The following is a 15,066-nucleotide window of genomic DNA, read 5'->3' as shown; positions in this document are numbered from 1 at the left end:
ATGCCGAAATATATGGTTTTAATAGGATAAAAACTGCATCATGAGTTTGCTTTCTATTAATCGTTTCAATATCGATAAATTCAATCATTCCATACAAAAATTTTTTTTTAATTCAGTCGTCTGGTGGAACAAATCTCATCACTTTCAATTTTCAAGTTATCAATGTACAAGTCAAAGTCAAGTTCTCAGTCACCAGAAGAACCCACGTCACTGTCAAGTCAAGTCTCAAGTATTTAAAATTGCTACTCGAGTCCCCACCTTTGAAGTGAATTTATACATACCTTCTGCCTCATACTCCTCTGTGGATGTTTCGTGAGCATTCCAGCGCTGTCAAGTGGAGAAAAAACAGAAGTTCAGACTAATAATATTAGTATTATTACTACATTATTATTAGAACAATAATATTATTATGAAGAGCCCATAATATGGCCTGCATTTATATGTATAATAAACACTTCAGCAGTTTAACTACAGTATTAATTAAAATACTAACGGCAACAAAACCATCTTCCTTTAGCTGCAATACAAGGGATCAGCCGAGCAGCATTTTGGTAAACAAACTGCGTCACTGCAATGGAACCCAATGGAGCCTGAGCTTTGGGAGGCTTGAGGGTCTGACTCTAGCCGGCTGACCCCGTTTACATTTTAAAAACAGCAACAGTTCACACAACTTTAACAACGACATGCATATATTATACATCAAACTCTTGAGCTAATTCTGTTCTCACTCAGAATGTCAAAATATAAGCGATGTGATGTATAGTTTTTGAGATATTAACGTTTGTTTGGCACAACTCATACTAGTTAACCGCCGCGGGGTTCCTCATTTCTGGGTGGCAAGTGACGTCACGCTGATTCGTTCTATAACAAATTATGAAAATAAAAAAATGGGAAACCACGATACAATCACAGCATTATGTGTGTTAAGTCAGCTGCTTATAAAATTAAACACGTTTTTGAATTGGCCAAGGGTGCGAAGGGGGTGGGGTATGGGGGAGTGAAGGGGGTGTGGTCTGGGGGAGTGAAGGGGGTGGGGTCTGGGGGAGTGAAGGGGGTGGGGTCTGGGGGAGTGAAGGGGGTGTGGTCTGGGGGGAGGAGGGGCAGCTGACAAAAAACACAAGAGAAGCATTGTGACGGCACGGGCCCTAGGGAGGGTCAGCGGTCAAGACCAGGAACGGCGATTATAAAAGACAATCAAAATGTGTGACATCACACACTTTCCTTTATTATCCTCCTCTCTGACGTGTTCATAGAATAACTCTTACAACCAGTGCAATATTGATACGAATGAGAGCAGGGTGTTGCTGAAAATGAGAAAATAAACAAAAAATGTTAGGAACCTTTTCTAGGTCAATAAAATGTTAAAAATATGAAAACGTATTTTGGATGCACTGCAAAATGCCAATTTGGGAAAAAAAAAATACACAAAAATCTTCAAAAGCTATCCCCACAACACGTTTGCTTCAACTTTTCTGTGCTCGTCTAGAAATATGAAAGGAGGAGGAGGGTTCAGTCGGGTGTGACCCACTGTGATCCAACCCAATCCCGGCGTGGTCTTCTATTGTTCGGGAGGCAAACAGTGAGGGAATGAAGAACAGATGGGATTCTGCAATGTGGGTTTTGGGATAGGGGGTGCTGCCTGCATAGGCATCTAGCAGGGTGGGGGTAGCAGGGGCCTTATTGTTCCTCTGTCAGACTCCTTGTCAGTCCTCCTCCCAAAGCAGCGAGCCTCCGCTCACTCCAGCAGAAACCCCTGACCCATCCCCATCTGCTGCTCGCCAGGCCGGACATTGTGCCATTGTTGCAACCTAGATTAGTCAAAACCAAGACACGCTTCAGTTCAGTGTCTCAAATAGCGCTCTGGCATCTGGGGTCCATCCATCCATGTAAAGGCAGAGCCAGGCGTCATGATACCGCTTCTGTGACCAGTTGGGCACTTTTGTTTTGTCGACATTAATCCCGACGGCGCACATGCATTCACGTTCATGGCTCGGCTAGCTTCTACGGGTAAAGCTTTCCATGAGTGAAAGAAATTAACCTTTTTGTCAAGAGGCCACAGCAGCTGGTAAACCAAACCTCACACGGCACTTCCACTGCTTTGCCAGCCAACTCGATTTTTAGAATAGAATAGGAGGACCTCTAATGGTTTTTTTGCTACCTGCCAAACTGGCTGATAGAGAGGACATGTCACTGGTGTTCATTTTCCCATCCTGATTTCATTCATTTGCAGGCCACAGATTGAGAAAAGTGAGTGCAGGCCAGAAAGACATCAACCTTAAAGACCTCCCTCATCTCTGAGTGCAGGCCAGAAAGACATCAACCTTAAAGACCTCCCTCATCTCGGAGTGCAGGCCAGAAAGACCTCCCTAGTCCTACTTTCTCTCCAGTCAGCAGCAGTGAGAGCAGGATTATCCAAGAGAAGATCAAGCTGATGAGCACGGCTGAACCAGCGCTACACAAACCTGTGACACAGAGGCACATCGCACTTAAAGGCCGGGTTTACCGTGGGGAATATGAATTTTTTTTCATTTATTTTTTTCTCTGGCTGTGAACAAGCAATTTCAAAAATTTCAACGGATTCGAAATTTAAGATTTTTTAAGAATTAATATATATTCATATTCCCCACGGTAAACCCGGCCTTTAAGCCACTGCAATCCTGTGGAGACCAAGCTAGGCACCTACTGTAAACTCCAACTGAAGACGCATGTTAAAAGAAGATTGAATAGCAATCACTGGAAACTAGGGATGGGCATTTCTAGCAAAAACACTATTCGAAATTCGCTGGCCAAAGTCGACTTTTAATCGAAATTCGAAAATAAAAATAAAATGTAAAAAAAATAAAAAATGTAAAAAAAAATTTTTTTTTTTTTTTTTTTTTGTTTTGTTTTGTGAGTGAAATGTTGCATTGTCTCCCCTGATTCTAAGTATAGTCGAATCGCTTGGTTTGAGCAAGGGAAACAATTTTTATAAGCATTTTAAGCAAGGTTTATGGAAAAATGAATGGCGGATGAAATCCCATGAAGAGGGAGAGGTTGCTTATAAAAATTGTTTTACTTGCTCAAACCAAACGATTCGACTATACTTAGAATCAGGGGAGACAATGCAACATTTCACCCACCAAAATTTTTTTTTTTTTTTTTTTTTTTTTTTTTTTCAATAAACGAATTTCGAATTTCAATAAAAAAAGTCGACCTTGATAATAACAACGATTATTCGAAAATTCGAAATTCGATGCCCATCCCTACTGGAAACATGAGCATTGTTGGCAAACGTAGACACTTCCTGATCTGCCTCTGCCTCTCTCCTTATCTACTGAAGGCTCTGGCCTGCCTGGACACAATGGTGCTGCGCTGTTGCCGTGACCACATCACTGCCAGCACATACACTGAGGGCAAAGTTCACTGAAACCATTCAAGTCCATTTTCACAGCCTGATCATCACGCAACATTAAACTGACAACATTGTAACATTGCTGCATGAATTGTGTCTTTTAAATACTGAAACTTAACATCAAGACTGAACAAGCCATGCAAGCACGCACTGGGTCCTATCTTGGTACAGGTGATATCCCCTATTTGCGCTTGCGCAGCCGTTTGCGTGCCTTAACGATAGCAGACCGCCTTACGCAGGTGTCCAGGTGTTACGCCGAGTTTTGCACCCCCGCCCGGCAGCAGCTAAACGCATCCCCACCTCACGGGAGCATATTGTAATGATTTATACAAAAACATAACATTTAAAAATTATATAATTGTTTGGGTAGACGTGACCTCCCTGTTTTTAAGTTAAAACAGCCCCAAAGTATGGTGGAGATGCAATTACTCGCGGGGGAGCATAACTCATCACAACAACGGGCGCAAATGCAGATTAGAGGCGTGCCAAATCATTTATGCACGGTGCAAATGGGATTTGGGCGGTGTTAACCACCAGAATTATGGTGGTAATTAAAGTGTGGCCTGGAAATGCCTGCGCGTTACATCAATCAGATTCCCGTCTTGCAGTCCATGTAATACAGTTTGCGTGGGGCATGCTGTAATTCTCCTCATGTGTAATTTGGATAGGTGTAGGCCTACTGTATTGACTGTATATATTATCCCTATCTCATAACGACACCATCCCATCATATACCTGTTTAAAACATCTGTGTTTTGATGCAATTCGGGTTATTTTGTTGACTGGGGTGGAACAATAGAAACGTGTTTGAAGCAGGTAAACGGCAGAGACAAAAGAAAAGATTGGAGCATTTACAGTGGACTCAATTCAAACACTGAGCAGCCGACTCGTGCCGAGGACAGAGAGAGATGGAGAGAGCTTGTGACAGATCGGCTGTGGTGCCAACGACCCTCTGGGTTATAGCAGGTGAAGGTGAATAGCCTATTGCAAGTAGGCTACAATGTACAAGTGTTCTCAATTAATTTACCATAACCCCTCCTTGCGATGTGATAAAAGTTTCTCACTCAATTATAGTTGATTGCCTCACCAAATAATCTGCTGGTGGTTACCCAATTTTAGCAGCAGAATTGTATGTTCTGTGCGTGGCACGTCCGTGCGTAATGACGTTTCTGCGCTGCGCAGCGTGGAGATTATGGTGCGCTCAAGCGCAGCAAGTATTTTAGCGCCTAAGGTGCTTTTCTAAAGCTCTTAGCTTAGTAATTGCGCGCTGCTGACGATAGGATAATGCCATCTATCCCCACATTTTTGCGCTGAAACGTCTGCTTTGGCATGTGGCACGCCTATATCCAGTAGGCCTACAATTATAACAGCGCTTGTGCACAGGGGCGGACTGGGATCATAATTCAGGCCGGGCATTAGATACCAAGCAGGCCAGGCCGATACGGGCCGACGTGCGTGCCGGCGTCCGAAGGGCGGCGGCGAAAAATTTGGGCCGTTTGAAGCTCAATTTGGGCCGTTTGAAGCCCAATTTGGGCCGTTTGAAGCCAGATTTGGGCCGTTTGAAGCCCGATTTGGGTCGTTTAAAGCCCGATTTGGGCCGTTTGAAGCCCGATTTGGGCCGTTTGAAGCCCGATTTGGGCCGTTTGAAGCCCAATTTGGGCCAAGTCCAATTTTACAATGAGATGCACCCACTTTAACCCTGAATAAAGTAATAAAACCACTAGTAAACCAGTAGGCGGCGCCTGGCCTGCTGTTCAGTGAGTGGCCTGGCCTGGCCTGCAAAAAAAAAAAAAAAAAATTGCAGGCCAGGCCAGGCCAGGCCACCGGGCATTTGCCCGACGTGCCCGATTATGCAGTCCGCCCCTGCTTGTGCACACCCCCAATTTGCCTTGTGCGCGGCGTTAAGCGCTAAATTACCGCTTTTGCGAAGATAGGGCCAGTGTCCTCTAAGGTTGAAATGAACAACCTATTAACTACATGCATGTGCATTACCTACGGTAAGGTCTGTTAAACAATACTTAATATGCACACAATGTTATTTACAGAGAGTAAGGTGATGTTATGCAATGAGCAGAGCCATGTGAAACCTGTGTGTCTATATTACATTTCAGGACCTGCCCTGCATACCGCTAAGCTGATTAGCTAAGAATAACACCTTGCAACCAGTGTGTGGCTGCTGATAGATACAGGACATGCACGGCAGCACGGCAGGCCAGTAGGAGATAAGGACAGCTTCCTTGTGTCTGGCAAGGGCCCTAAAAAAGAAGGATAAGACATCGCTCACGTCACAGCGTTCGAACAGTTCTATTGAAGTGAATGGGGCGGGCATGGAAAGTCCCACTATAAACCATCATATCTGTGTGGTTTCATCTTGGATTGAAAAATGCTTCAACCAGATGAAAGAAAACACATGACATGATGTTGACTGATGCATCATGATGGAGTTTAGCTAATCCAGCTCTATTTTGGACCAATCAGGGGCTTGAGTTGAGCTATATGCAGCTGCTGGACAGAGCCATGATCTGTTTGGAGACTAATAATAAGAAAACAAATGCACATATTTACATAAGATTAAAACATCAGTCAACATCACATAATGGAATCATTTCATCCATCTGGCAAAATATGTCTTCTCTAAAAAATTACAAAAAAAGTTTGAAGGAACATTTGATAATTACATTGTAAACTCCTGTATTATAATGTATCTTCTGTAATCAGTGTTTGGTATTTTAACCTGTACTCTCAAGCTTTTACTATACACTCTCTCTCTCCCCCGCACGCACGCACGCACGCACACACACACACACACACACACACACACACACACACACACACACACACACACACACACACTTACATCATTCACATCCTACCTATAGACGGTTTTAACTTGACAACAAAAACATTCTAAATTGAACCCCCGCTCACTTCCTGTTGCAGTGTTTGCTATGGACATAAAAGAAAAAAAAACATTCAAGTGCAGGACTGACCATTCCGTGAAAACCGTCTATACAGCTGAGCAGTGAAAACAAAAGTAACAATGTTGAGTGAATATTTCTGCAGGTTGCCGAATGCTGAGAAAAAGGAAGTGCTGTGGGGTTGCGCTCTGGTGAAAACCGTCTATACTTCCTTGACTACTATGTAATGTATATTTTTGTTTATTTAGGTGGAGGTTCCCTATAAGCCCCCTGGGCTTTTTTACCTCTCCCTGCACAGTATCCTTTGACAGTTGTCATTGCTGTGTATATTTTATTGTCTTGTTTTTACTGTGCGAATAAATAAACTAAACTAAACTAATGTATTTTCTTTAATCTGGTGGGGGGAATCAATCAAAGGTGAAACGACACAGATGATGGTTTATAGAGGCGTTTACCATGCCCTGGTGTACAGGAGGGTTCTGGAGAACAACTCAAGAGAACAGTCTACCTCACCATGCCCTGGTGTACAGGAGGGTTCTGGAGAACAACTGAAGAGAACAGTCTACCTCACCATGCCCTGGTGTACAGGAGGGTTCTGGAGAACAACTCAGGAGAACAGTCTACCTCACCATGCCCTGGTGTACAGGAGGGTTCTGGAGAACAACTCAAGAGAACAGTCTACCTCACCATGCCCTGGTGTACAGCAGGGTTCTGGAGAACAACTCAGGAGAACAGTCTACCTCACCATGCCCTGGTGTACAGGAGGGTTCTGGAGAACAACTCAGGAGAACAGTCTACCTCACCATGCCCTGGTGTACAGGAGGGTTCTGGAGAACAACTCAAGAGAACAGTCTACCTCACCATGCCCTGGTGTACAGGAGGGTTCTGGAGAACAACTCAAGAGAACAGTCTACCTCACCATGCCCTGGTGTACAGGAGGGTTCTGGAGAACAACTCAGGAGAACAGTCTACCTCACCATCAGTGTTGGGGGTAACTCATTACAAAAGTAACATATTACATGTAATATATTACTTTTAGCAGTAACTCAGTAATATAACTTATTACTTATAGGATGTCAGTAATATTATACCAGTTACTTTGTCAAGTAACTCAAGTTACAAATTGAGTTACATTTTTATTAAATCAAAGCACATATTTAAAAAATTTCCTAATCAAACTGTGTGTTTTTATGCAAATAACCACTATAGATGACAATAACAAAGGAAAAGAATAACATTTAGAATTTTGGATTGTTTACACTGACTTCAAGGCGCTTGATTATTTTTCGGGATGGTTCTGTGGCGGCGATGTCATTCTGCTGCTGCTGTTGTTTTGGTAAAAGTAATGCAAAAGTAGTGAAATAAGTAACGAGTTACTCTACACAGAAAGTAATATTGTAAAGTAACTTATTACTTTCAAATGAAAGTAACTAGTAATATGTAGTATATTACATTTTGAAAGTAACTTGCCCAACACTGCTCACCATGCCCTGGTGTACAGGAGGGTTCTGGAGAACAACTCAGGAGAACAGTCTACCTCACCATGCCCTGGTGTACAGGAGGGTTCTGGAGAACAACTCAAGAGAACAGTCTACCTCACCATGCCCTGGTGTACAGGAGGGTTCTGGAGAACAACTCAAGAGAACAGTCTACCTCACCATGCCCTGGTGTAAAGGAGGGTTCTGGAGAACAACTCAAGAGAACAGTCTACCTCACCATGCCCTGGTGTACAGGAGGGTTCTAGAGAACAACTCAAGAGAACAGTCTACCTCACCATGCCCTGGTGTACAGGAGGGTTCTGGAGAACAACTCAAGAGAACAGTCTACCTCACCATGCCCTGGTGTACAGGAGGGTTCTGGAGAACAACTCAAGAGAACAGTCTACCTCACCATGCCCTGGTGTACAGCAGGGTTCTGGAGAACAACTCAAGAGAACAGTCTACCTCACCATGCCCTGGTGTACAGGAGGGTTCTGGAGAACCACTCAGGAGAACAGTCTACCTCACCATGCCCTGGTGTACAGGAGGGTTCTGGAGAACAACTCAAGAGAGCAGTCTACCTCACCATGCCCTGGTGTACAGGAGGGTTCTGGAGAACAACTCAAGAGAACAGTCTACCTCACCATGCCCTGGTGTACAGGAGGGTTCTGGAGAACAACTCAAGAGAACAGTCTACCTCACCATGCCCTGGTGTACAGGAGGGTTCTGGAGAACAACTCAAGAGAACAGTCTACCTCACCATGCCCTGGTGTACAGGAGGGTTCTGGAGAACAACTCAAGAGAACAGTCTACCTCACCATGCCCTGGTGTACAGGAGGGTTCTGGAGAACAACTCAAGAGAACAGTCTACCTCACCATGCCCTGGTGTACAGGAGGGTTCTGGAGAACAACTGTAAGAGAACAGTCTACCTCACCATGCCCTGGTGTACAGGAGGGTTCTGGAGAACAACTGAAGAGAACAGTCTACCTCACCATGCCCTGGTGTACAGGAGGGTTCTGGAGAACAACTGAAGAGAACAGTCTACCTCACCATGCCCTGGTGTACAGGAGGGTTCTGGAGAACAACTCAAGAGAACAGTCTACCTCACCATGCCCTGGTGTACAGGAGGGTTCTGGAGAACAACTGTAAGAGAACAGTCTACCTCACCATGCCCTGGTGTACAGGAGGGTTCTGGAGAACAACTGAAGAGAACAGTCTACCTCACCATGCCCTGGTGTACAGGAGGGTTCTGGAGAACCACTCAAGAGAACAGTCTACCTCACCATGCCCTGGTGTACAGGAGGGTTGTGGAGAACAACTCAAGAGAACAGTCTACCTCACGCTTCCTGGGAACAGCCGAGTCATCATTGTCCTCCTCCAGATTCTCCTCCTCCACCGGGTTTGTGTTGGCGACCTCGCGAACAGGCTCGATGAACTCTGGGTTGGAGCGGCGGCCGTAACGTTTACTTCCCTTCACAAACTTTGGTTGGATCTCTGTCGACTCTGAGTAGGATAAACAATGAGAATGAACTGTCAAACCAAATCAATGACTGAATAGGATTAACGATGAGAATGAACTGACAAACCAAATCAATAGCCACAGGTTCCATTTTATTTGGATTTAAATCACACAGATAGGAAACTACTCTGTCACAGTGTTTCACAGGGAAACCGTTGGCACAAATGCATCCCAGACATTCACTGGAACTAGGTACAACACTGACTAACATTTTAATTTGTATTTACTTGTGATAACGAGACCTAAAGAATAAAGATTGACAGTGCAGCATTTATTTACACAATGATTAGTTTGATTTAAAGCCCTTGCTATCTCTTGCACCATGTACCAAAGTGTGTCTTCTTATTTACCCAGTATGTTCTGAGTGTTGACTTGTGTGAGGTGTGACACTCAAGAGGTCAAATAACTCGATGCTAAAAAGATCGCTGGCATAATCAAATCAACCAAAACAGTCATTTACGCTTTCAAGAAGATACCTAAGAAAATGGACCAAGAGTTGTTTCCATGACAGCAGTACACAAACAAACATTTGGTGGTAATGCCATATGAAATAAAACATGACAGTAGCTGAGTTTCCATTTGACTGTTTTTATTCACATTTTGAATTTGCGCATCAAAAAAGTTAATGGAAACGCTTCAATTTGCGGGGGAAATCCTCTGATTTGCAAAAAGGTTTTATGCTCGTTTGAGGTGGATTTAGAGACTAATGCGAAAAAGAGTTAATGCGCATAATCTTAAATGGAAACACCTTTTTCGAATAAACTGACATCTGCAGTCTTCCTCATCAGACTGCAGATGTCAGTTTATACGTTGTCAGTTGTTTATACGTTGTCAGTTTATACGTTACGTTGTTTATACGTTGTCAGTTGTTTATACGTTGTCAGTTTATACGTCAGCCATTGACGGCTGACGACGTGTCAACAGCTGTTTTGAGCAGTCTGGCCTGGCCTGTCAGATCTGTCAGGCCTGACACAACGACAACTGGGCCAAGTTAGAGAAAACGTGTTAAACCAGAATACGGGACTATCTGGAGAAAACAAAACGTATTCACCTACGTCACGTAGCCTACGTGCATTGTTTATTTGCGCTTCAACCCATTTAATGGAAACCTGATAGAAAAATGCACCTAATTGGCATTTTAAATGGTAAACATGGCTAGTCGTGCTAACAGTCACTGAAGTCAATTGACTTTGCAGGCCTGCACTTTTGGTGCTGAGCCTCAGCATGTAGATTTATGTCTGAATTAGCATGGAGGTCATTCCACTTATTCAGCTTTTCCTTCTCAGCTTGGAGGACTTTTTGAATGGAGAACACCTCCTGCAATTTCAATCATCATAAACTGATGCTGACATGAATGATGGAGGTGGCTAATGTGATGGCGTCAGTGCCATGGCTGTGTACTCGTCTCCAGCGGGACACAGCAGGCATCGTACAGACAAGATACTTGACTGTGTGTGATGATGTCTTCTAAATATACAACGCGAGTGTCAACAATGTTACCTGGTTGAGGCGAGGTCTCCTGTTCTGCTTGGAGTTGGTTGATGGTCGACGACAAAACCAGAATCAGTGCATTCTTGAACTGGTCAAAGTCAACCTGTAACAAGAAAGAAAGAAAAGAGTCTGGATTCTGCATGCAAGTACCACAGTCCATGTGAGGATTCCTTGTATAGAACTCTCATAAATGTCATGTTTGGTATGTAGCAAAGCAAAACAATACTGAGATTGAATTAGACAAACAGGTTGGTGAAATTCCTCAGACTGGATGCAGGGTGCAGGCTGGGCGTCCCTGAGTGGCTGGGGGGAGGGGGGGGCACACTTCAACAATCAACAGCTGCTAACCCTGAATATGGAGATGTTCTTTGTGCTCTGAGGCTGCTGGCTGATGGAGAAGTGGGGGTTTCTTCTTTTGGACTTTATTGTGGGGTGCCATGGGTAGAAGGCAGAGGCAACAGACTTTATTGTGGGATGCCATGGGTAGAAGGCAGAGGCAACAGACTTTATTGTGGGATGCCATGGGTAGAAGGCAGAGGCAACAGACTTTATTGTGGGGTGCCATGGGTAGAAGGCAGAGGCAACAGACTTTATTGTGGGATGCCATGTGTAGAAGGCAGAGGCAACAGACTTTATTGTGGGATGCCATGTGTAGAAGGCAGAGGCAACAGACTTTATTGTGGGATGCCATGTGTAGAAGGCAGAGGCAACAGACTTTATTGTGGGATGCCATGTGTAGAAGGCAGAGGCAACAGACTTTATTGTGGGATGCCATGTGGGTAGAAGGCAGAGGCAACAGACTTTATTGTGGGATGCCATGGGTAGAAGGCAGAGGCAACAGACTTTATTGTGGGATGCCATGGGTAGAAGGCAGAGGCAACAGCCATCCATCCGTCCTTATGCAAACAAACCTAATGCGTTAAAGAGTTTGGAGGTCAGCAATTCTGAGTACAGCTCCTCTTTCTACTAAAAGGCTCTAAGCCAAAGACCTACATACTGAAGACCCACTGATGTGCAATGCATAAAAAACCCACTGGAGTCCATTTGTATAGATTTTAGACTGTGTCTTCACAATTTGCTTGACACATTTCCGTGCAGAACCTTCATACAAACGTATTTGTGAATGGTGAGTAGCTGGCTTGGTTGTCCCGACGACAGACACCTGGGATGCGGGACGATGGGGCACTCGACAAGATGGCTAACAAAGAGTCAAAAGCCTAGAGACACAAAGACCTGAGAGCTAGAGTGACTCAACATAGACCTCAGCCAAATTCAAAGGACAGCCAGCTTTTACCAGCAAATTATTTGGTTCCAAAAGTTGCAATTGCATGCACACAATTTTTCCCATCGCCATAATTTGTCAAACAGAATCTGTTGAATCCAGGGCTGGGTATTGTAAATTACAATACCAGTTCCCTTCAAGTCATATTGTGCCGATACTTCATTGGACACATTTTGGCAGCATCTCGGCACGCTGAACTGCCAACTCCGTCACATACTGTACACTGCGCTCGACTTCGCTTGCTGTGATTGGCTGCGAGCAAAACCATACAAATAAATCCCATACCATAAAAAAAACATAAAAAAAAATTCTAGTTCTGTGTACAAAAATGGTTGAATGCAGGTATCATTTGATTGGGGAAATGTTGATACTACTTGGTACTGGGTTATTTCAGTCAATACTAAAAAGGTATTGAGTACCGATACCTAACCCTACTTGAATAACAAGAGTGCAAAAAAATGTACAAGAATTTCCTCGGTTTTAAAGTTGATTAGAGCAAGGTGTGTTTGGTGGCGGAGCAGGAGGCTTACTTACCCTGTGGGTGAGGCAGTCGTGGTTGTGCAGCAGGGCGTGGGTGAGGGCGGGTGTGGCGTCGCCCAGGTGCAGCGACTGGCACAGTTCAGACAGCTCCTCCGGGCACAGCGAGCCTGAGCCGCTGGCATCAAAACTGTTAAACACTTCTTTCAGGCGCTCCTCGTGCTGGTCCTGCTCCTGGCCTTCATCCATCCCACAGGACAGCACCCTGCGCGCGCGCACACACACGACAGCAGAGTGAGAAGAGCAGCAACAAGGAATAGCAACTTAGCCACTAAAACATTTGCCAACTGCCAGTGCCAACACTGCAAGCAAAGGTCACAGCCCCTTCACCCTAAACTACAGCATCGATGTTATAAAGCAAGACACTCACAAGATAGAGTGGAAACAGCCATCAGACCAGTTGTTTTTTAAAGTGAAATGTATATTTTTTATGTTATTTGTGTGTATCTATGTATTTATGTATGTATGTTTTTCTATGGACCATGAGTCTGCAATAAAGCAATCATTCATTCATTCATTCATCTCAATAAACAGTCTCAACAAAACCCTATGACTGAGCGTTTGAGCTACCGCCACACTGCATCACTGTCATGTGTGGTGGAAAGGGAGGATTTAGGCTAATCCAGTTAGGATGATGAGAGGATAAATTGATAGTCCCAAAGCCAGGTCTGCCATTGACCATGAGGAGTCTTTTATTCAGGCTTACTGACATTTCATCACTGCGCTAATATGGCACTTGATGCGTGCATTGAGAAAATATAGTTGTAGTGACTTGAATCTAAGAATTGTGACTTTATTCTCAGAATTCCGACAATAATCTCAGAACTCAAATACATTGTTCACACGTGGCCCTAATCCTCTTGCGTAAATTGCCTACGACATGCAAATACATTTTGCTACTTGACTTTGTTCAATTCTGAGGGTTGATAGTCTGATGTTAATGTAGTAAAAATGATTACCACCCACCACCAGCAAGCAATGTGAAGTTTTTCAACTAAATGTCATTCAAACAGGTGATAAAGACCAAGGACAAAAACAACAACATTTCACTGCCTGAACCAAGTGGAACATTCCAGCAAGGGACTCATTGAGAAGGTTATTATGAGACAAAGCCTTGTGCCAACTAGTCACTGGCAGCATCAGTTACAGAGACATGTGTTTCTCTCCATTGGGGCGGATCATTCACATCATTGGAAAACAATAGGAAGTGCTCACAGTCTGAGAAGAAAGGCCGTTTCTGAGGTCCCAAACACGTGTATATAGAGTTCAGTGCACATCGGTCTCAACTCTCAGCCCATAATAGAAATACCAAAAATGAATCCTGCCCTGGTGGGTAATCATGTGGGAGGCTGATCCTTTTTTAAGAGAGGAACGCTCATTTTAAAAAGAAGGGCGGAGTCAAACTGACATAACCGTAATAATGACATAACTCATACGCGCAACAACCGCTGCACCTCGGCCATCCACCTGAAGCTTAGGGCAGGTAAATGTAAGTTAACATGACTGGAAATAGCAGTGTCACTGAAGCCTGAGCGGAAAGCACATTAGATTGGCTTATAAATGCACTACACAAATGTAATGTCTGTTTGCTGCACTGCTTTTTCCTCGGGACACATTTCTACACAATCTACTGTAAGTGTTGAAATTGTCTGTAGTTTTCCTCCATATAACATCAATATGGACCCCCACTAAAAACATGCAGATCATCTTCTGACCCGCGGCGGTTGGAAGAAGTTGGTCTCGGGGCGCTTCACTGCAGCTGCCCAGTGCTCCTGGCCTGAACCATGGAGGATGAGCCAGGATGGGTCAAACAAGGACACATTTCACAGCGCCTCCAATTGCATGTGTGTGTGTGTGTTTTGTGTGTACTGGCTGCTGTGGCCGTACACATGTATTGTGTACATGATTTGTGTGTCGTCTGTGACTAAATAAAGACGGGTTTTGTCCGTCCGGTTTCTTCTTCTTTGTTGCTCTTTTCTTAGGCCATGTTCAGACTAGGAGGCCAAATCTGATTTGTGAACTTTAGTGACCTATTAATGACTTCATCCAGATTGGTTTTATGAGTCTGGATGCTCCAAGTCTGATTTGTGTCACTTGTCCCAAACCACATATGGAGGTAGTTTCCAATCTGCTTCAAATGTGCTTTTGACTGATGTGACTTGAGTGCGGACGCGCAGATCCACCAAATCCGATTTGAACGTCACTCGCAACTCGTCATCAAATGCTTCTGCACAGGAAAACCACGTCACCAACATACGTATTTACTGATGCCCACGTCGTTACCATAGCAACCCATGCAGATAGGCTGTTTAGGTCTGGACACACAGATCCGACTTGAAAATCAGATTTGTGGCAGTGCGGACACACTCCCAAATCAGATTTGGGAAACCAATCAAGATAATGATGATTAATGACTTTATCAGCAAATCAGATTTGCCTGTAATGTGAA

The 15,066-nt window shown here is 44.1% G+C and overlaps 1 protein-coding gene across 1 annotated transcript in view; it reads right to left on the bottom strand.

Annotated features, from left to right (window-relative positions):
• nin (ninein (GSK3B interacting protein)) overlaps positions 1–12,818 on the bottom strand; it is a gene marked incomplete at its 3' end in the record, with an annotated part of 37,495 nt that extends 24,677 nt beyond the window's left edge. Inside the window, exons 1-4 of the mRNA XM_083633179.1 lie at positions 12,615–12,818; positions 10,808–10,901; positions 9,125–9,291; positions 282–327 (exon numbers count right to left, since the gene is read on the bottom strand). Of these exons, the coding sequence (XP_083489305.1) occupies positions 282–327; positions 9,125–9,291; positions 10,808–10,901; positions 12,615–12,806 (499 nt within the window). The 5' untranslated portion in view covers positions 12,807–12,818. The remainder of the gene's footprint in view (positions 1–281; positions 328–9,124; positions 9,292–10,807; positions 10,902–12,614) is intronic.
• Positions 12,819–15,066: the final 2,248 nt, after the last annotated feature.

This window comes from Poromitra crassiceps (assembly GCF_964638095.1).
Source record: "Poromitra crassiceps genome assembly, chromosome: 3".
NCBI classification, from domain to species: Eukaryota; Metazoa; Chordata; class Actinopteri; order Beryciformes; family Melamphaidae; genus Poromitra; species Poromitra crassiceps.
This window is presented reverse-complemented; position numbering and strand designations above follow the sequence as displayed.